The sequence below is a fragment of the Sphaeramia orbicularis genome, chromosome 11 (assembly GCF_902148855.1).
Source record: "Sphaeramia orbicularis chromosome 11, fSphaOr1.1, whole genome shotgun sequence".
Taxonomy (NCBI): Eukaryota; Metazoa; Chordata; class Actinopteri; order Kurtiformes; family Apogonidae; genus Sphaeramia; species Sphaeramia orbicularis.
The window spans coordinates 16,877,019-16,899,994 of NC_043967.1; the positions used below are offsets into that span (position 1 = coordinate 16,877,019).

Genomic DNA, 22,976 nt, shown 5'->3' on the forward strand with positions numbered 1-22,976 from the left:
ATCTTGCCAGATACTAATGTATTGGATATATTAGCTAATGGACCACAACAGTTATTTGCCAGTGCAAATGATTTTGAATCAATAGAGCCATTCATTATTGCCTTCTCTAATTTTGCTCTGTTTTGGTGAAAGGCGGTGTGGTGAAAGCCTGACAGATCAGCTGAGCAGAGCAGACGGCGTCCAAGACAGAAGTTGCGTTCACATCTGCACCACCGTACTCTCCTGCAGCCACGTAATCTTCTACCTTCCTGTGCTTTCTTTGCAGAGGGCAAGAGGTCCAGCCTGCAAGTTTTATGAGCTGTTAGAAACCCAGAAGCCATTCTGTAAACGACCAATTAAACGAAAAGAGATCGCAAGGGACTGCATACCTGCCTGGAAGGAGCCATAAAATCTAATAAGAAGGGGAAAAAATTTGAGGCGTGCAGGAGGCTCTGCTTTGGATAATTGCAGCTGGGGAATTCCGCCCTGCCACTCCACCCCTCTATCTGCAAAGGTCTGCTTGAAAAAAAACATTGAGGAGGAACTGTGGACCAGGAATGGAAAAAATTCCATTTCTCCCACTTTCATTCATCAGGTGATAAAGTTAACAGTGGCCGTGTTGGTCAAAATCCCAGCTGGATGGTGGTGTGAGCCTGAAAAATATGGATGCAATGCAGACTATAGCCAACAGGGTGAGGGATGGGGTCGTCAGCAGAGAGCATGGAGATGATTACACCGCATACATATACAACCAGGTGCCATTTCTATGACAGCATCAGTAAATGAGACAACAGCAAACAGGAGCTGCTTTTGCTTTGCCTTATATTTGCAACACAGGCACGGCAATGTTGTTTAATTTGGTGGTCGACACAGGTCAAGACACAGCCATTGATTGTTCAGTCAGACCACATATTGCTCAGTATACATTTATAACACAAAGTGTCACACATGGCATACAGAACAGGCAACACAGACAGAAAGAAAACAAGAGTAAGACTGTTAGTTAAAACATGGAGGGGGTCGCCTCTGCACATCTGCACATCTGAAAGGAAAAGGGGGTATGCAAGGAGCTGGGAGGAGTGGAGTACTGGGGGGGGGGGGGCCCTCGGGATTCATATTCTCTCTACTCTATGACACACACACGCCCAGCTGTATGCAGTAACGCTGATCACCTCACTAAATCTATCCAGGACTGCAGACCTGCCTCGTCTGCACAATCCATTCTGTCCATTTGATCAAAGAGGGGGTTGGAAAAAGGGGAGGGACGCGTACGTGGGCAGAGGGACCCTCCTCATAAATACTGGGTGCATTCTGAGAAGAGACGATCACCAGGAGACCAGAGGGAGGGGCCGTGCCTGCCTCTCCTACAAGCTAACCCCGTCTCACAACAGACAGAAAGTCTCCTTTAATACAGTCAAAAGGACAAATCCAATTTATTAAGCACGGTTCTAATTTTTGTTTGTTTGTTTATTCCAAGATGGAACATGGTGACGTCCCTAAATGGGTCGGGTGATCAGAAAATTGCATTAGACAAATTACTTGGAGGCTTGATTGGATTTTATTAAGTGGAAAGAAATGTTTATGGGAGTAAATGAAAATGTACATGATTCACTCAGATGCATTTTTGACTAGATTAACTAAACAGACAGGGAGCAGTGCCATCAGTGCAAATATCCATTTTGCATTTAGAAACTTTTAGTAAAATGTGCATACTTTTACATAAATATATTTATAGACTTATCAACATCACATCACTGTTGGACTAATGTTGCATTCCTGTCCTTCAGTGTGAACAGAGATAAGGGATGATAATGTCAATGTATAATGTATAATTAAAACACACTCCTATCTGTTCATATATTATAGATAACCAAAATAATGTTTCTCCTGGTCAAAAGTGCACTGTTACTAAATGGAAAGCTAGCTTTAAACTATCCACAACAGCATTCTCACTGGTAAAAACTGTATTTGAAGACGTCTCAAAATTTGACTGTACTAAAACTACATTTAAAATATGTCAAAGTGGCCATTTCAACATTCAACAGCTTGCCAAGACATCTGTAATTCACGTCCTCTGAGTCAAAATGAACATTTCACATATCAAAAATACCCTTCTTCCCGGGAAGAAAGATGACACTTTGCCATCTGTGCATGCTGGGCTTTCAATTTCAGATATCCATCTGAGTGCATTTTTGATATTCATGAAAAGAGTGGAAGTGTGGAGCTGAATTTTTACTGACATAACCTTTTTTCTGTCTGCAGTTTAATTTTACTATGACCTGACTGTGATGCAATAATTGAAGACAGAATCTGCTGCTCTTTCTAGAAAATTATGAGGGGAAAAAAATTACTATTAAATCCCATTTGTGGATCTGATTTATACGTATTTCACATGAGGGAAACTCAACCTGTTCTCACTCTGAAGTTTTCACAAAGAGGTGCTTGGTCATGATATCTAGGTGTCTGTTTTTAGCATCCTGTAAGAAGCACTAGAGCATCGATTTTCAATGTATACATCACCAAAAAGAAGTCAGTGTAAACTTGTAGACATTGACAATTGACAACATGGGCCAGGTGACACTCTTAGTAAGAGGTGTTTATAGTGGGTTGTGTCCCATCTCATCCTATACTTATGCTAGCATTTTCTTTCTGCCTTTGTCTTTCTCATTTTAGCCTTAGCCCTAATCCTTTTTCCTCAACCATAGTTGTTTTCATGTCAAATCAAAACCACCAACCACAGCATTGTCCAGATGACTGTCAGACTAGTCTGTATGTTAGAAAATCACAGCTTCCCCATAAGTTGAAAAATGACTCTAGGGACAGCAGTAAGACGCCATGACCAAGCATCAAATGTGAGGGGCTGGGACTAAGAACGTACTGAAGCACTGGAAAACCAAATTTAATCAAAGTGAGTAACCTCTCCCTCTGCCCTTAACTCACCCTCCCCTAGGGTGGCAGCTAAAACACAAAGGTCCTACATTTTCTATTTAACCCATAAAGACCCAAACACCCACTGGCAATCAAAATCATTTACTGATATAAAAAGTTAAATACATGTTGATCCACTAATCCTATCAATACATGTAAATAATCAGTGTAAAATGCAGTTTGTCATCTTTCTCAGTAAAAGCCATGGAGTTGGATCCATGACAGTGGATGGAGACACTTGTTTTTATGTTCAATTAATGATATATTTTACTGAAACAGTCCCTTTTTCCTCCATTTTCTCTGTTTTTGATATAATGACCCTCAGCTTTAATTTGAGCTTTTATGGACATCAGTTATGATCAGTGAATTAAATGGAGACAAATACCAGATTTTCACTTAAAGGAGTGATATTTTGCTTTTTTTAAAATGGAATAATGCATTTTAAACATTTCCCTGTGGCCTACATAAACTGTAAATGCTATGCTTGGGTCTGAATTCTTCATTAAGTAAACTCCACAGGTCCATCTTCAACCCTATTTCTGAGTAATGACACCAGAAAGGTTGTTTTGAGCGCTGGCCCTTTAAATGCAAATGAGCCACTTCATGCCCCGCCCCCTCCAGGGTGTTGGGTGTGCTGCTCTGACCCGCTCATCCAACAACTGAACATTTTAGGTAATCAGCTCGAAGTTTGGACATATTTTCAGTATGGACTACAACCGCTGCTGCTGAAAAACAGTTACAGCGTATTTGGAGAAATGTTCGTTACGTAACTAGTTATAAAACATAATAAATTAAGCAGGAATTAAAACAGATTGCAGAAATCCACTCAATTTTTGCCCAAATGAAAATAAAGATAGCTTTGCAGCACCTGGAGGATTCAAATTCAAACTTTATGAACTATTAGGGTCCAAATACAAAAATAAATGTACTAATAAAAGCAGGTTTGGCAAAATATGACCCCTTTAAGAATGAAAAACACTGACCATATTATTAGAATAAATGGTGATAACTCACTTAAAAATAGAGGAAAAAATAATTTGGGAACTGCCACAAAAGTAGTACTGGGTCTTTATGGGATAAGGAGACACTCAAACATATAGAGATGCTACTTACTTACTATAAAATGGTAAAAAATAAGAAGTGGAAGTCTGAGTTATTTCAGAAACATGGTGGTGTAACATGACTGACTCAGGTCATTCTAAGGTAACAATTATATATAGAAAGTCAAATGCAGCATAAACTCATAATGACACTGAGACACCTGAACATGCTGTCACCATCAGTCAATAATATGAACTTATCTTGTCTGTTGTAAAGTGGATTTGATGATTTAATGGCTTTCAAAAGCAGAAAAATAAACTGAACTGTAGATGAGGGGTTGGGTTTTTGATAACCACATGTAGTCAGATCATATCATTCACATGTCAGATTCAAAGAAAATGGGACTGAAATGTGGTTTACACTTTACAAGAAAATAAATAGCTCTAATGAAGTGTGTGATGGTTACATGGTCTCCTGTCTTCACACTGCTGTACACTGGGGGATGCTGTAGAATGAGGACACATTTAACAAAACAGTGGTCCAGCTGTGATCATGAAAATCTGTTCATGAGAAAAAAGGGACTTTTTGAGGCTTATTTCAATTTTTTGCTTGTTTTTGTTTTGTGTAAATGTGGATACAATGGGATGTCTAATCATACTGATTATGTTACTGGGCTAAAGATTAATTCATGAGATGATGCTACTTCATGTTATTAATTTTACAGGAAGCATAATTACTTTATATCTGTCTATTTTTGGCTTATTTTAGCTTCATTTTTACAGGCGCTTGTGAGATTTTCTGAGTGTGAGAGACTGAGTTCCTGTTTTTAATGAGACTTGAAATTTTATTGTGTGCAGTACATGCAATGACAATAAAGGCATTCTGATTCAGATTCAGACTCCTCTTTACTTGATTATTTCTTCACAATTCCATCGTATTACTATGTAATTAAAAGGCTTCCCCAGTTGTGTCAACATCATGTGCTTTGTATCATTTTAAGCAGTAAGGAGTTTGGGTCATGTGGATGTTAGTTTTCTGTGTAACTGCTTGTTTCTTGCCTTATCTACTGTCTTTTTAGGGATGTCACCATGTTCCCAGATCTTAGTTGAACTGGCAGTAAAGAGTTAAAACTTATCTACACCATGTCTACACTAAAACCACTGAATATGCAGCAGCCGCTTCAGTTTTGTATGTGTCTACACTGTAATGAGTGTTGAGCATAGTTCGCCCATGTGAATACAGTACCCAACACACAGTTACTGGAATTTTGAAGAAAACCACTTGAAGCTTATGCACTGGGTTGTGTTAACACGAGTGAAACATGGGTCAGTATGATGCCTGCAACATCAAACATAAGAAAGAGTGTGAATGTGTCTGAAATGTTTTCAGTGCAGACATGGCGTATAACTCAAAGCTGTACTAAACCAAAACTATTCTTCAACCACTGTTACGTCTTATACACATGAAACCAACACAGACATTACTCTGCATAAGTATTAAGATGTAACATACTGTACATCACTGCCATGCATTGCATTTAGAGTATGGGACCCCTGTTGAGGAAAAAGGCCCACTTTTACATACTGCATTTATCAGCACTTCATGGGCTCAGGAGTCCAGATATTTTGGTTCAAAATTGATTGCACAGTGAAAACAATCCCCCACCCTCCTGGGCCCAGATCACTCTCCTTCAATGGGTTGTGCACACTTTGTTCTGGAAAAGGCAAACCCATTTGGCGATTACATAGATTTGTAAGTTGATTTCTGACATCACTGCCAACCCAAACTGCAGAAGTAAACAGTGTGTCAAATTGCTTCTCTCATCTGTGACAGTGCTGGCTCTGTATATTGTTCCTCTCCTTCAATCGCATAAACATCTGCCAAATCCACCTAAGCAAAGACCATTTACCAATATTCCACTGCGGACTGAGAAAGGGAGGTTTGGAAGATCCTTGCTGAAAAAAACTGTATCTCCAAATCATCTCAGGCTTGATTTCACTCTGCTCCATACAGAATATGAAACCAAAAATACAGCGTAGTTTTAGACTCCAGGGGAAAACATCATTACTCCTTCGTTGTCAGTGTAGCATATTGTCCAGAAGTGGCCTCAGGACTGTGAAGCTAAAACAGCCATCACTGGAAAGGCCCTGAACCAAAACTCTTATCCCACTGCGAACACTGCTGCTCTAACTGGTCCAGCAGTTTGTCCACGGAATCCTCTTTGTTCTCCAGTTTCAGATATCGCCTCCCACTGCCCAGGTCTAGCCGGGGCCAACTGCGGTGAGTCTGCTCCTCTGTAGCATCCACAACCTGTCCCGGGATGTTCACACAAACCTGTGACCCCGCCTCTCTCCTCGGGACCACCGGCTCATTTGTCTGACCATCCACCGTGGGTTCGTGAAGTCCTTCTTTCAGACGTGCAACTGTTTGGCCTGCGTAAGGTTTAGTCCTGTAGCTCATGCTGTGGCAGCGTCGGGGCTGGGCAGGTGGGATGTCCACCTCATCCACCCCCAGCGTGGACATGGAACTGGCAGACACCAGGCAGTTGCTGAGCTTGATGAGGGGGACAGGCTGAGGGTTGAAGCTGACACAGCCGCCGTGCTCAGCGCCAGACTGTGTGTTAAAGTCTGTCTGACTGGAATTACATGAGTTAGACTGGGAGGAGTGGAGGGAAGGTGGAGGCTCCGATTCCTGATGGTGGAGGGCCTCGGTCTGAAGCACGGCTTGCTGGTAGATGACCTCCCTGCTTTCCTCTTGGTCTCTGGGGTGTCTGGTCTGAAGCAGAGGCTCAGAGCTAGCCAGCTGCTGCAGACAGAGGATGTTGAGGTGTGCAGCTGGTAAACTGCTCACCCATTGGTAGTGTTTAGCCATGGAGTTAGCTGCTGCTATCTCTGTAAGGTCCGCTGAGGGCACAGCTGCAGACACAGAACAGATCACACTACGCATCTGAGCCAGCAGCATCTGCGTCTCTCTGTCCCTGTTCTCATACAGGACCGTGTTGGCACAGATGAGGATGAAGAGTCCCACTCCCATGATGACCGGACCCAGCAGTTTCATCCGCTCACTGTGGATGAGACTGGCCGTGGACAGCAGGCCCTTAGCTCCGAAACTCCAGCCTGAGCTCTTTGACTCGGAGAGGCCCTCCCCATCTGCAGCACTCAACAGGGAAGACTTCGACATCCGGTAGGGCCAGTATCCCGCCACAGCCAGCGCCGTACCGACGACAACCACGATGACCCCTAGCACCAGGAAGGCTCCGGGCATGGAGCGGATGCGAAGCTTGCCTTGGATCACCCCATCCTTCTTCTTTCTGCCTCGTAAGGCGAAGCAGGATGACTTTCTTCGGCGGGAGGGAGAAGATGTCCTAACACCTCGCGCCTTTTGGGTCTTCATCATGCAGGTGGGTCCAGAGCTTCTGCTCCTTATCTCACCCTGTCAAAGGTCTTGAAAATGAAGGACATTTCAGAATTAATATAAAAATAATGACATAGCTATTCATTCAACATGTATAAGAGTCAGTGTGGGTGTACAGTATCAGTTAATGCCCTATTTCATGGTGTCTAATGGAGTACAGCAGTTTTTAACCATCACACGATTGCCAACAGTTACATTGCTTTTATATTTAGTTTGATTATTTCTTATGTACAGACTAAAGAAACTGATGTAATGAGTTAGTTTTAGAGGTGTTGACAGATCAAGGACAGATCAAGACTAGTTGTTACACCTTCCAGATTCCAGGCTATGCTAAGTACATCCTGACTCTAGCTCAACACAGACACAAGACTGGTGTTGTCCTTAGTGTAATGTGTTTTTTACTGCACTATATTTATTTGACATCTTTACTTTGCAGAGCCATATTATAAATACAAATAAAACCAATACATCAATTATGACATATGATTATAGACTGCTCTGACATTGGGTAAAGTAGTTAAAGGATTTTTTTATGCTTTTTTTTATGGGCTGTGAATTCCATAAAAGTGGCTGCGGTTGTTCTATAGGTTGTACAAACTTTATTATCATTACCTTCAAAGATGCACAGAAACAAGGATTTGCCTAAATTAATGTATATCAGAGCATAGTATGCTAACCTCCTGAAATTTTCCAAATAACAAAATTACACATATTATTGTTGTGTGTCAGAGCAAACATGAAAACACAGAACATCCAGCAGCCAGGAGAAACTGGTGGTTTCAGCACAATTCAGTCTTGTCTTCCAGTGGATTCTGACCTGGTAAATTAAAAGACTGCAGGATGACAATATTGATAGGTACTGCCAAGTTAAAACAAGAAAAGCACTCGGAGAGCGCAGACCTCCGCCAAGACAGATCTGCATCCCGTGCGTGCATGTTTGTTTGTTTGTTTGTTAGCAAGATAACTCAAAATGTTATGGACAGATTTTCATGAAATTTTCAGGAAATGTTGATACTGGCACAAGGAAGAAATGATTAAATTTTGGTGGTGATAGGGGTGCGGGGGGTGCGGGCAAGCCCCCCCCCCCCCATCACCACCAAAATTTAATCATGCATGCACAAAAACAAAATAAAACAAAAGAAGCAAATTAAGACAAAAACAAAATCACATTTAAATGAACAGAATTTATCTTCAAGTACATACAAGTCTGAATTTTGCATGGTTGAAAAAGAGTAGGAAGAAGTATAAACTTATTTAATCCTATCCCAACATATCATATTTGATACATGAGTTTTGAAGCCCTCTACATGATCAGTGTAATTTTTTTTTTCTTGAAAAACCTGATGTATATGATTAGATATATGCAATACACAGATAATCCACCAGGGGGGAGGAATTCATTCACCCAAGGCCTTTCCAGTGACACTACAAGATTGTCATTCATGAGGAAGGAGGCAGAACTTTGCCAATTTTGAAAAGGAATTACCAATTTGGTAGACATGTTTGTGTTATATTATGTTTCTGTTCAAAAATAATGGTATTTCAGCATTGGGACCCAATGTATCAAATATGATACAAAATGGAAACTTAAACACGGAAATTGTTATTTGAAAAAAAAAAAACAAAATGTTGTTCAGAAGGACCAACAAAGCTCCAGTTTCAAAGAACTGGAATTTTCTGTTAATGATTTAATGGTTCAGGCTTTACAGGGTTAATAGTTACCACTGTATAATAATAAAAATGTATTCTAAAATGGATCATTTTGCAAAATGAGTTATACCACTAGTGTAGGATGTCTAGCATATATTAATGCTGACCTAATTTTACCTTTAGAACCACTCAAATTAAACATTTTAACTTATAAAAGAGTATTTGCAGAACTTGTACTCATACTACATACTCTCTGCAATATTCTAACATCGAATTGTTTTTCTATGTGCAATGCATTTTATCTGTCATGACGATGGAGACATTACACATCAACAGATGGAATTCAGACTTATTTAGACCACTTTCCTCCACTTTTGTCATCCATTACTCAGCGGCTGTTTACCACACAGTCGTTTTTCAATGTTAATCACCACTGAAAATAATTAGCGTCTAACTCCGTCGAACAGTTCCAAACCCCTCTATGTCTGTGGGGAGCTTGTAAATTCAACAAGGTACAAACATAACGTAGAAAAACACTTGCACATGTGCTGTTCTTCTTAAATACCACATGCTCATAAACAAAGTGGAGTGAAATGGAAAAAGTGCTTCAGACACTTCTTACTGCAGTAACGCTGAAGGTAACAGTAAAATGTTCTCACCCTGCTGTCTGTCTGACAGATGCCCCACGGCTGTGTCATTTCAGTCAACTGTGATCTGTTTCTAGGCAAATCCATTTTTTGGTTTGAGGGACTGTAAATAATACAAAATCAACTAATTGAAAATATGGTTAATAAACAGTTCTCAGCCTCCATATTTCTGTCTTTGTTTTAATAGTACAGGGTGTCCACTAAGTCTCTTCACAATTTAAAACATTTATTACAGAAGCAATTGATCAGATATTTTCATCAGATTTGTTCTATGTACCAAGGTTAGAATAGTTTTGGATTTTTCATTATAATTTAGTTTTATTTAGTTTTAACTTCTTTTTCTCTAATTCAGTTAGTTTTAATTCATTTTTAGAGTAGGTTTGCTAGTTTGTATTAGTTGTCATTTTCTTCTAAATGCTTAGTTTTAGTTTAGTTTTATTTTTTTATCTTTTCTCTTCTTCTCTGTCATATTCAAATAAATCCCAGACAGGACTCTGCTGCTTTTTCCCAACTTTAGTCTCCATGTTTCCAGGTAGAGTGGGGGCCAGAAGACGACTGGAAACCACAAGTGACCACAAATGACGGACTGTGAAGTGTCGTATGGTGCCGCCAGCTAAAATTGCTCAAACGAAATAAATCAATTATTCCAACATTGACAAAGATGAAAACTAAGGGAATTTTATCCATTGTTTTTATCCGTTTTAGTTAGTTTTGTAAACACACAAAACAGTTTCAGTTAGTTATCGTTTTTTTTCTCTTAATTATAGTTTTTCATTTATTTCAGTTAATGAAAATGTTTTTTTCAATTCTAGTTTTCCTCATTTCGTTAGTTTTCGTTAACAATAATAATCTTGCTATGGACTCAGTGGTTTTTAATCACATTGTGGGATCATATGCAATCAAATCATTGGTCCATATTTCTTCAACAAGAGATCAATTACTACAAATGCTGACTTTAACCTTTTGACTGAATATGTGTCACCACAACTGGATGACCTTCAACCAAATATCATTTTCCAGGTAGGTGGTGCACCACTACATTGGGTACTGCATGTTGGCGGGTTCCTGAATCAAACATTTCCAGACCGGTGGATTGGAAGGGATGGTCCAATTCCCTGTCCGCCTCGTTCATCAAATATCACTGCCCTGGATTTCTTTCTATGGGGTTATGTTAAAGATACCGTGTACTGAACAAAGATACGGGACATCAGTGACCTGAAGTAAAAGCTCACTGATGCCATTGACATCACTGATGAGTTTATGATACAGCCGGCGTGAAGACAAATCCAGCACCATCTGGATGTAGTTCATGTAAATCAGTGTTTCTCAACCTTTTTGAGAGAGATAAGGCTTGCGGAATCAGTGACATCTTTAAAATCACTTCTTAAAACACATTTTTATGGACTTGCTTTTATGTGATGTTTGTCCCTTTTAATTTTAAACTTTTCATTTTTCTAAATTTGAATCTTATCCTGTTTGATTGTTGGTTTATATTCTCATGCATGATGTTGTTTTATCTCACTCCTTTATTTTTTGCATTGATTTGACAGCATCATGTTACGTTATCCCTGCCCTCTTTATTCCGATTCATTTAATTTATTCGAAGTGTCATGTTTCTGCATTGTTGTACACATCTCTCCTATTGTGTTGCTTCTGTTTTAGTCTTTTTACTTACATCTTGTATCCTGCTGTTGTGCCCTTTACTTGTCTGTCACTTTGTAAACTTTGTTTTTAAAAGGTGCTATATGAATAAAGCTATTATTATTTTTTTTTTTTTTTTTTTTTAACAAAGGCCCATTAACAGCATCATGAGCCTCCTGCCACCCCCCCATCCCCAAAAAAATTTGGGGGGAGGGTATGTTATTCTAAAAGTAACGCAATGGACCAGTATGAGGACGTGGTGGGTTATATAACTCTGTAGAGATCTATAGACCTCATCATTTCCCACCTGCCACCCCCCGAAAAAAAATTTACACAACAGACCTCAATCCATAAACCTGGGGGGGTGTTATATGCCTCTGTTTTATGTTGGAGCTTAGACCAGGTCTTTACGTGGGGGTACCGCCCTCGTTGAGAAACACTGTAATAGTCCAACCACTTCCATTCGACATGGGGGGGGGGGGTCTGCTGCATCTCCTTTGTACTAATAGCCAATGAGTCCATGATTTTTTGTGTTTTTTTTTTTTCTTTTTCTTTCTGGCTTGTCTTGTCCAGCATCCTAACAGCAGAATGGTCTGGCTGCCTGTTGGTGCTGAACAAATTTGCTTTGCCAAGGGAAACTTCATAAAGTATATGACGCTCCCCTTGATATTCTACTATCTTTATTATGAGTTTTGTTGAACCACATTTCGATGCCAGACCTGATGGGGGGAGGGCAAGAAGGAAGAAGTTGGCGAAGACCCTCACAAGAAAATATCAGCAATACAAACAGTAACAACCATGGTGATAATTCTAATGGTAATGGAGTTTTTGTGTTTCTTTTTCCCTCCCGTCCTGTGCTCGTGCCCCCCCAGGAGAGTGTCTGCCCCCCCCCCCCAGTTGAGAACCACTGATGTAACTGATGGTACCCATATAGAGGTGTACTAAATGAGGCATAAAATAAAAACTTCAGAATCTACTATTTTTTTTGTCATTTCCACAGATTTGTTTACTCATTTGCTTTTGTAGTAAATGTGTTCAATTGTAAAGAGACACCCTGTATATAGAATACACACTGCTCAGCCAATAAAAAGTCCCACATTCAATATTTCATTGGATCTTTGATTACAGAACGCATTCGCCGAGGTGAATATGTCCAATGCTATCGCAGTATCACAACAAATATCACATAGTTGCGTTAATTTTTTGCCATGGTAATGGGAAAGTCGGACCACTGTGTACAGTCTTTTCCAGCACATCCCAAATATTCTCAGAGGGGTTCAGGTCTGGACTCTGTGGTGGTGAATCCATGTGTGAAAATGATGTTTCATGCTCCCTGAACCACTCTTCACAAGCCGGATGAACCCGATGAATCCTGGTATTGTCCAATCTTTACGCTTTCTATCAAACTGATGGATGTTTGAGAAATGAGAAGCTTTTCACTGCATCCATTAGGGTTAAAGATGTTGTTGCAGTTCAATCATATTAATCACTGCAGTAATTATCCAACAGAAGGGATGGATCAATTTACTGAGTTCAATCCAGGTGAGAACTTTTTTGTATTTTGCTCAGGTTCTGTATATCATTGACATTTTGACAAGTCGGTCAAATTCCTCCTCTAGTATCCACCATCAGATTAATTCGTTCATACTTTTGGCAATCGATCAATGTCAAATCAAATGGAATAAATTATTATGGGTAAAGGGCAAACGCCATCGCCATTAAGACAACGGTGAAGATGGCTGACGATGATGAACCATTGTTGATGGTGGAATGAAGGGTAGGAAAAAGCAGAGCCATCCTCCTGTCCTTGAAAAAACAAAGTGTTCATATTCAATAGGTACTGGATAGAACTGTGTTAATTTTCCGAGTAAGTCTTAAACACTTTGTTAATAAAGTTTTGACCATATTATACTCCAAGTGAGTCTTCAGGCTGTTTTACATGGACAAAGGTCATTTCTTTCACAGATTAATCACTGGTGCATTTGACAAATTGAAACTTCAGTAATAGGACATAGTATCTATCTATCTATCTATCTATCTATCTATCTATCTATCTATCTATCTATCTATCTATCTATCTATCTATCTATCTATCTATCTATCTATCTATTTTTATAAGAGAACCAAAAAATTAAGGAAATCCTGGAAGCAGACTGTCACAAATACTAATAAGAATTAAAATAAAAAGCAAAATCTTTTCATGTGTGGAATTTGGTGATGAATGGATCAAGTGTGAAACCACATAGTCCACCAAAAAGATCATTATCCATCTAATCTTTGCAGTTTAAAGGTCCAAAACAAATTTGAAAAAAACAAAACAAAAAAAAAAATAGTACCAACGTGAAGTTATTATCACCTTTTTTGTAATAGTTAATTACAGAAATTTGCATCACAATGACTATTTAACTAAATGCTGAAATAATATGCAGATGAATCAATATTAAGATATTGGTTAGATATCCTTAGTGCCTACTGTTTTGTAACAAAATGAGTAAGGTTTACCAACTCTTATTGCAACTCTGATCCCTCTGTATGATGCACAATAATATATTGTATTTTAATTATTTATCTGATGTTGTGTGGTTCATTAACCCTTTCATGCACACTGGTCACTACAGTGGACAGCTGTTCAAAAGTGTTCTCTTGTATATTCATGGATTTTGTTGTTTTAGTTCCATATCAGCAAACACAGTTGACGCTTATGCATCATCCCATACACTGCAATTCATACCATTACTGTAACTTTGTTGTTCTAGATAAACCTGATCTGCAGTAAGATGTTTGAGAGTAAAAAAAACTGCCAATTGTTATTAGACTGTAATTACCAGGTTTTTTGTTGTTGTTTTTTTTTTTTTTGCATATTATCTCCATGCATGTTAAAATGTGAGAAAACATCAGATTAGCGCATTAAAATGTTTTTATTTCATAGTTTTCACACAGTATATCAGTAAATACATGTTTCTTTGGTTCTAAAACTAAATGCATGGTGTCCAGCTGAGTGGACATTTTTGTAACTCCATAAAAACAGGCAAACAAAAATCAACAGAATTATTATTTATATGCCTAAAGAGGGATAAAAACACTCAGGAAAAAAATCGTGATTAAGGTTCTCATAATTCATGCATGAAAGGGTTAATTATATTGTCTGATTATTAGGATAAATGTTCATATAATGGTACTTGTCTTGACCTGCTAGCTAATGCAGTACACATCATATAAGCAACATGTCTATTAATTGAAATTCAAATTAGGATGAGTTTATTCAACACACAGGTCGATCAATAGTTGTTAAGGCAGGCCAATATTATCCCGTGAAAACACTAGAACAGTCTTTGACCAGTAGAAGCTGTTTGAGTGAACGCTGAAGTAAAAGGAATAAACAAAAATGTAAATAAACACCTTTTTATGTTTTCTGTTCATTTATGTTTCCATTAATTCCAGTTGAGATATTAGACATGAGTTCAGTATCTACTAATGAACATACTGTGTCTTAATGTGGCCAAACCAACAAATCATTCTATCTCTAATAACCAAAGCAGGTAAAATAAATAAATATATGCATATATATAGTCAGGGCTGCAACTAAAGATTGCTTCCATTATAACTGATCTGTTGAGGATGTTGTTGATTAAGTGATTAATCGTGTGGGCTATAAAATGTCAGGAAAAAAATGTTTCCAAAAGCACAAGATGCTGTTGTTTGGCCACAAACCACAGCTATTTAATTTACTATCACAAAAGAGCAAAAAAAACTACTAAAAATACTCACTGGAAAAACGTGCAATCAGTGAAATTAAATAGAAAAAAAAAAATACTGTAGATTATTGTTGATTAATGGCTGCAGCTCTTAATGTACAGTATACTTAAAATCACCCCTAAACAACCAAGATATCTAAACATCATAATGTGATTTGGTTGAATTTAGCTGCAGTTAGAATATTATTCCAACTCTGTTTGGAAGTGCACAGGTCTCCAGTCTGGAGCACAAAGACAAACATGTCCACTGGAGGATCAGTGATGCCAGAGCTGACACACTGTGGCCTGTCCTCACCATCTGACACAAGTTTATACGAGCAGATAGAAGGAGATCCTTGAGATGCTGTAAACTCACTTCATTAAACAGGAATAATAATATTTGGACTGTCCAAACGGCAGTGTGCTGGACAGTATAAGCTGTATTGTGCAGCCTTTTAGGGAAGCATGTATTGAATGTGTCAGAGGCAGCCTTATTCCACTGTTCATCTGCTGTTTTCCATCCACAACAGGGAGCTGGACCGGAGCCACATCAGTCCTGGGAAGCCACAAGTTGTGCCTGATGATGGAATACGCAAGTGAGTGTATGTGGGCTGAGAAAGCCCACAGGCGGCTGTGGAAGGGAGGATCCATCCCCATAAAGTGTCTCATTTTGTCGGATGCCAAAACAACACCAGCAGGAGCCGCGGTTGTTTGTATGAGGCAGAGGGAGCCCCTGAACGCACCACAGTGTCTGGACTAACACGGAGCTTTTCAATCGGGACAAAAAATAAATAATTTTTTTTTAAAAAGCGTTGCATCTTTACCTTAATCATGGATAGCCCGTTGTTTGACGCGCCGCGCTGTGCCGTGCCGTGCCGCGCCGAGCTGTGCCGGACTATCCCCCTAAAAACTGAGTGTGCTGTATGGAGGCTCCAGACAGACAGGACTGTGTCTGATATGACCATGCTGCTGCATTCCTCCACTTCCACACTACATTACCATTCAGCGCACAGCATCTCATAAACACTGTGTGATTTATGAAACACAAAGTCACAACAATGACAGACTTTCATTCAATTCCACTCCCACTGCAGCGCCGATCACTCAAACGCACCACATTCTTGTAGGTTCTTTTGCATCCCTGTCATTAAAGTTGTCAGACATCCACCTTCAGCTGGGCACAAGCCTGGACACTTTCTGCTAAACTTGCCTGTTTTTCTCGGATCCTGTTGCAGCTTGTTCATAGTTGGAGGACGCGGACCATCCTGGTGGTTCTGGGCTGAAGTGTCCCCAGGGTGTGAACACATCCAACTGGTAACCCTCATCCACACCAGCACACATGCCCTGCACAGGACACTGCTGGCTCCGCCACTGCTCCTCTGGGTCCTGCTGACACAAACCTCATTTCATTCTGATCTGGGTTCTTCAAGCCAGCCCAGCCCAGCCCTGCACCGCACCGCTCTGGAGGATGTGTGTGTGTGTATGAGTGTGTGTGAGTGTGTGTGTGTGTCTGCGGACGCTTCAGCTGGACCAACACTGTCAAGTGAGCGGCAACTAATGACTCCCATTCACAATGGGTGCGTTTTTCAAAATAAAAGTATTGACGGGGCTCAAACTATGGAAGTACATCTGTCTCATCAGATTTAAAATATAAAAGCCATTGAATTTCTAACACGGAATTTTTTTTTTTGCACTGAAATTAAGAATCAGATTTTTTTTTTGCACTAAAATTAAGTATCTGATTTATTTATTTATTTATTTGCACTGAAGTTAAGTATCTGAATTTGTTTTTGCACTGAAATTAAGCATCTGATTTTTTTTTTGCACTGAAATTAAGCATCTGATTTTTTTTTTGCACTGAAATTAAGTATCTGAATTTTTTTTTTTTTTTGCACTGAAATTAAGTATCTGAATTTTTTTTTGCACCAAAATTAAGTATCTGAATTTTTTTTGCACAGAAATTAAGTATCTGATTTTTTTTTTTTTTTTGCACTGAAATTAAGTATCTGAATTTTTATGCACTGAAATTAAGCATCTGATTTTTTTTTGCACTGAAATTAAGCATCTGATTTTTTTTTGCACTGAAATTAAGTATCTGAATTTTTTTTTTTTTTTTGCACTGAAATTAAGTATCTGAATTTTTTTTTGCACCAAAATTAAGTATCTGAATTGTTTTTGCACAGAAATTAAGTATCTGATTTTTTTTTTTTTTGCACTGAAATTAAGTATCTGAATTTTTATGCACTGAAATTAAGTATCTGAATTTTTTGTCTCTCAATTTTACTATGTTCATAAATTTAGAATAAAAAAATTCAGTTGCAAAAATTCAGATGCAAAAAATTCAGATCACACATCCAGGGACACCAAGGATAAGCAATGATTCCATCTCAAGTCGAACTGACAGCCAGCCAATAAAGTTACGTTAGGTTGGTCATGTGACACCGAAAAAATTCAGATGCTTAATTTCAGTGCAAAAAAATTCAGTGGTAGAAATTCAGTGGCTTTTATAATTCAACATCTGATGAGACAGCTTTACTTCCATATCAAACCCACGGACATGACTCAAACAGGAACACCCTACTGTTGGAAAAGTCTCAGTTTGTATTAATCTATGATCATGAGTGGAATTTTTAGGGGCTATTTATGTTAGAGTTTCCTGTTGATTTATGGGGATCAGTCTGAAGTCAATTTGAAAATGAATTAGAGAATGCAATGGACTCTATGCACAGCCCCACTACTTCCTGAACTTCAGGTGGGTCCTTTATTTCCTGTCTTTTATGATTGGACACACTGATTAATCCAGGTGTGCTTAATTAATTAGCAGTCCAATAATGAAAGACAGGAAATAAAGGACCCACCTGAAGTTCAGGAAGTAGTGGGGCTGTGCATAGAGCCCATTGTATTTTTATAGGCTGCTGGAGATTAGATTAGATTAGATTAGATTAGATTAGATTAGATTAGATTAGATTAGATTAGATTAGATTAGATTGCATTAAATTACATTACATTACATTATTTTAGATTAGATTAGATTATTTTAGATTTAGATTAGATTAGATTAGATTAGATAATTTTAGATTTACATTACATTAGATTAGATAAAATAAGACAAGATTACATTACATTACATTACATTATTTTAGATTAGATTAGATTATTTTAGATTTAGATTAGATTAGATTATTTTAGATTTACATTAGATTAGATTAGATTAGATTATTTTATATTTAGATTGGATTACATTATATTAGATTACATGAGATTAGATTATTTTAGATTTACATTAGATTAGATTAGATTAGATAAAATAAGATAAGATTACATTACATTACATTACATTATTTTAGATTAGATTATTTTAGATTTAGATTAGATTAGATTATTTTAGAATTACATTAGATTAGATTATTTTAGATTAGATTAGATTATTTTAGATTTACATTAGATTAGATTAGAGTGGATTGGATTAGATTATTTTATATTTAGATTGGATTACATTATATTAGATTAGATTAGATTAGATTAGATTAGATTGGACTGGATTAGATTATTTTGGATTTAGATTAGATTAGATTAGATTAGATTAGATTATTTTAGATTTAGATTAGATTAGATTATTTTAGATTTAGATTATATTAGATTATATTAGATTGGATTAGATTATTTTAGATTTACTTTAGATTAGATTAGATTAGATTAGATTAGATTAGATTGGATTAGATTATTTTAGATTTAGATTAAATTAAATTAATTAAATTAAATTAAATTAAATTAAATCAAATTAAATTAATTAAATTAAATTAAATTAAATTAAATTAAATTAAATTAAATTAAATTAAATTAAATTAGACTTTACTGATCCCACAAAATTCAACGGTCAAGACAGCAACAGAATAAAGTGCAAGAAAAAAGTGCAGAGGCGCAAAAACACAAGATAGCACAAACAATATAAAATAAAAAATCATAACAGTAAAAAAAAACAAAAAAAAAACACCTAAATGTGGATAAAGATAATGAATGCAGGTCTTAACCCATAAAGACAAGTGTTACTTTTGTGGCAGTTGAAGTTCCCAAATGATTTTTTTCTCTATTTCTAGCTTTCTTATCTCATTTATCACCATTTTTAAAAAAAAATTATCCTCTGTATTTTGCTTTTTTTATGTAAATCATGTATTTTCCTATATTTAATTCACAGATCAATCAGATGTTTACGAAAACTCAGAGTAATTTCAAAGTTAATCATATCAAAACAGAGAAAAATTAAGGAAAAGTGACTTTTTCAGCAAAGATATTGCTAACTGAATGTAAGAACAAGCGTCTCTATTCACTGTCATTGATCCAACTCCATGGGTTTTACTGGTGAATCAATGTTGTAGAAGATGACAGTGTTTCTATGGTAACTACGAAGCCTCTGAACGCCCAAATGGGTCCTATCTGATGATAATGAAAATACGACAAACTGCATTTTGCACCAATTATTTACATGTATTGGTAGGATTATTGGATCAACAGGTATTAAACAGTTTATATCTGTAGATGGTTTGTGTTGCCAGTGGCTGTTTGGGTTTCTATGGGTTAAATCCAATTTATGTAAAAGTTTAGGATTGCACAGATTTATGGGGATCAGTCATAACTCCCTATTTTTTCTAAGAAATTTATAGTTTTTCTAACCTTACAGGAAATCCAATCATGCAATTATGCTTTTATAGGTTATTGGAAATGATACCGTGGTCTGACTGTAGACATGTGAATATATCATCCTCTGTTAAACTATGTCATATCACAGTCTACATTCACTTCCTGTCTGTATCTATATTTAAAAAATGCTCAATACAATAATGCCAACCAAGGGTAAGATTAATGTGTTTATTAAGTAGGTCACTATCACCACAGAGTGCCTTTCAACATTAAAAATACTCCCACATTTTGGTCGTAATTGTCCTTTCACTACGATGTGCTGTCCTAAGTAGCAGATGCACAATAGCTGTCTGCCAACACCTATTTTCCGATTATTAGGGGCCAGTGTTCATGGTATAAATAGGAAAATATGCTCACCTAAATATAAAAATATAACATTTTTTTACATTTATTTATTTATTTGTTAAGAAAAAAGGTTACATTTTCTGAAAGGTGTATGAGGCATATATGTGCGATTTAGAGGGAAAAAAAACACCTATGATATTTAGATTCCCCCTTTAATGTACATATTTACCCTATTTAGCTACAGAAAAGGGTAGATTTTACAGACACAATATTCACAATATGGAGTATTAACTTGATAATAGGTTGAACGCATTAACAACTAGAAGCACTCGGAGAGCGCAGACCTTCGCCAAGGCTGATCAGTGGCCCCCCCCGTGGGCCCCCCCACGCCAAGGAAGTTATGTTTTTGCCAGGGTTTGTTTGTTTGTTTGTCTGTTTGTTTGTTTGTCTGTCCGTTAGTGTGCAACATAACTCAAAAAGTTATGGACAAATTTTGATGAAATTTTCTGGTCTGCGCCCCCCCCGTGGGCCCCCTCGCCCCCGATCACCACCAAAATTTAATCATTTCTTCCTTATCCCATTTCCAACAAACCCTGAAAATTTCATCACAATCTGTCCATAACTTTTTGAGTTATGTTGCACACTAACGGACAGACAAACAAACAAACAGACAAACAAACAAACAAACCCTGGCAAAAACATAACCTCCTTGGCGGAGGTAACAATGTGAAAAACTACTAAATTAACACATTTTTCAAGGCTACGTATGTCACTGAAACACACATTATCACCTAATAAGCCATTATGATATATTTAGGGAACAGCTTCTTACTTCCAAACCCAACAGACATTGTTAAAATTTGTGATTTGTGCTAACCTGATAAATAATTTTTTTTTTCTCTCTCTCCATGTCTCTTTTACCATCAAACACAGCCAGTGCATTCATAGTGCAACATTATGCAAGAGCTTTTCTGTGTTACACTTAGTAAATCTATTGCATATAAACTGCTGGGAAACTGAATGATTTTAACTGACTATGGATATTATCATCTATTGTAATATTAAGGAATGCTGCTGCAGAAACTTCAGCTGTGAAAATAAGGCTACACTGTTTATCTGTGTTTGTATGCATGGTTGTTTGTATGTTTTATTTTGGTACATGAGGTTTTGTCCACTGACAGTCAAGAAGATACATATTCACTGATGTATCTGTAAATGCAGTGTTGAAAGATATCCTACTAAGTACTAACACCACATGGAGAATAAGCTGCAGCATAAGTAAACAATCTGCATTCAAGACATTATAGTAAAAGAATGTATTATCAGTAAAATGTACTGAAAGAATGAAAAGTCAAAGTGTTTATTGTGTAAAATGGTCCCTGTTTGCGTTTTATTATTACGTATGATGTTTTCAGGTTCGTTTTACTGTTCCACTCATATTTATGTTGATCTACTGCTGCATAATTAACCATTTTATGTACTGTTGGTGGGTTAATCTGCAGCAATGCATCAAATTCTATGAGATTATCAGGTTTGTGGTAACACTGTCCTGTGAGAACTACATACAGTAGTGGAAAAAATTATTAGACCACCCCTTGTTTTCTTCAATTTCTTGTTCATTTTAATGCCTGGTACAACTAAAGGTACAGTTCTTTGGACAACTATAATGATAACAACAAAAATATCTCATAATAGTTTAATTTCAGAGCTGATATCTAGCCATTTTCCATGTTTTCTTGCTAATAACCAAAATCACTTCAGTTCTTACATCAATATCTATGGCATTGTACTGACAAAAACAGTGCTTTGGGGCATTCCATGTTTTCTTTTCTGTCTGTTTTAGTCACATGATACACACAGGAGTTAGTACTTGATTGCATAACCATTGTTTTTGATGACTTTTGATGGTCTAATAATTTTGTCCTCAACTGTACATAGCTGTGTCTGTATATAGCCTGGACCGTTAGTTCTATCTGCATCTCTAATTCTTGCTCTAATTCTTTGGAAATTCTCCCAAATAGCAAAGCCTTTTCCATTTAATCTCTCTGTACAACCATTTACTATGAATGGTCTATATTATGGTGTAAACTTTTTCGGACTGAGGATTATTTTCGCTATTATTCCACGACTGTATCTCTAAAATACTCAACTTTTCAGAAAATTAGACCTGTTTTCAAGTTCATAATGATGCATTTTCCAGCTGGTCCAAGATGGGGTTTTTTTAATAGAGTTTGTTGAAGTTATGAAGCAAGATTTTTTTTTTTTTTTAGTATAAAGGAATACTACAAGATCGGTTTTCACTGGAAGATGGGGATGAAAAACTGTGATCTGAAAAGTAACACAAATTGTTCGACAAATGTAGTGAAGCAAAAACATATTTTAATCATAAATATAGAGGACTAGAGGTATAAATTGGTATAAAATGGTACTGGACAAAAATGACCACCATCTGGAGGAATGCAACAGAAAACAGGTTCATGGGTCTGTCACATAATGATTACATGGAGAAAACAGGTAGATCTGATCTGTAACAAAAGCCTATATATGACAACGATGATGATGACGATGATGATGAACACTCAACCCATAAAGACCCAGTGCTACTTTTGTTTAGTTCCCAAATTAATATTTCTCTCTATTTAATCTTTAAGTGATATATCACCATTTATCATAATATTATCCTCTCTGTTTTGCATTTTCTTCAGTGAAAATCAGGTATTTTTCTATATTTATTTTACTGATCATGTATTTTAATCATTATGCTGAGATTACATTTGAGGATTATCATATCAAAAATAAAAAAACTTGGAGAAACAAAGGGACTTCTTCAGTAAAATATATCATTAACTGAACATAGACCAAGTGTCTCCATCCACTGTCATTTACCAAACTCCATGTGTTTTACTGGTGAATTTATGTTGTAGAAGATGACGGTGTTTTCACATTCACTACAGAGCCT

General features: G+C 37.1%; 1 protein-coding gene across 1 annotated transcript; it reads right to left on the reverse strand.

The window, feature by feature from the left end:
- Positions 1-4,566: 4,566 nt before the first annotated feature.
- tmem200b (transmembrane protein 200B) lies at positions 4,567-16,391 on the reverse strand. Its single transcript, XM_030148081.1, has 2 exons — positions 16,245-16,391; positions 4,567-7,391 (listed from the first exon to the last, which is right to left on the reverse strand). Exon 2 carries the CDS (start codon positions 7,342-7,344, stop codon positions 6,082-6,084), a length of 1,263 nt encoding a protein of 420 aa, XP_030003941.1. The 5' UTR covers positions 7,345-7,391; positions 16,245-16,391; the 3' UTR covers positions 4,567-6,081.
- Positions 16,392-22,976: the final 6,585 nt, after the last annotated feature.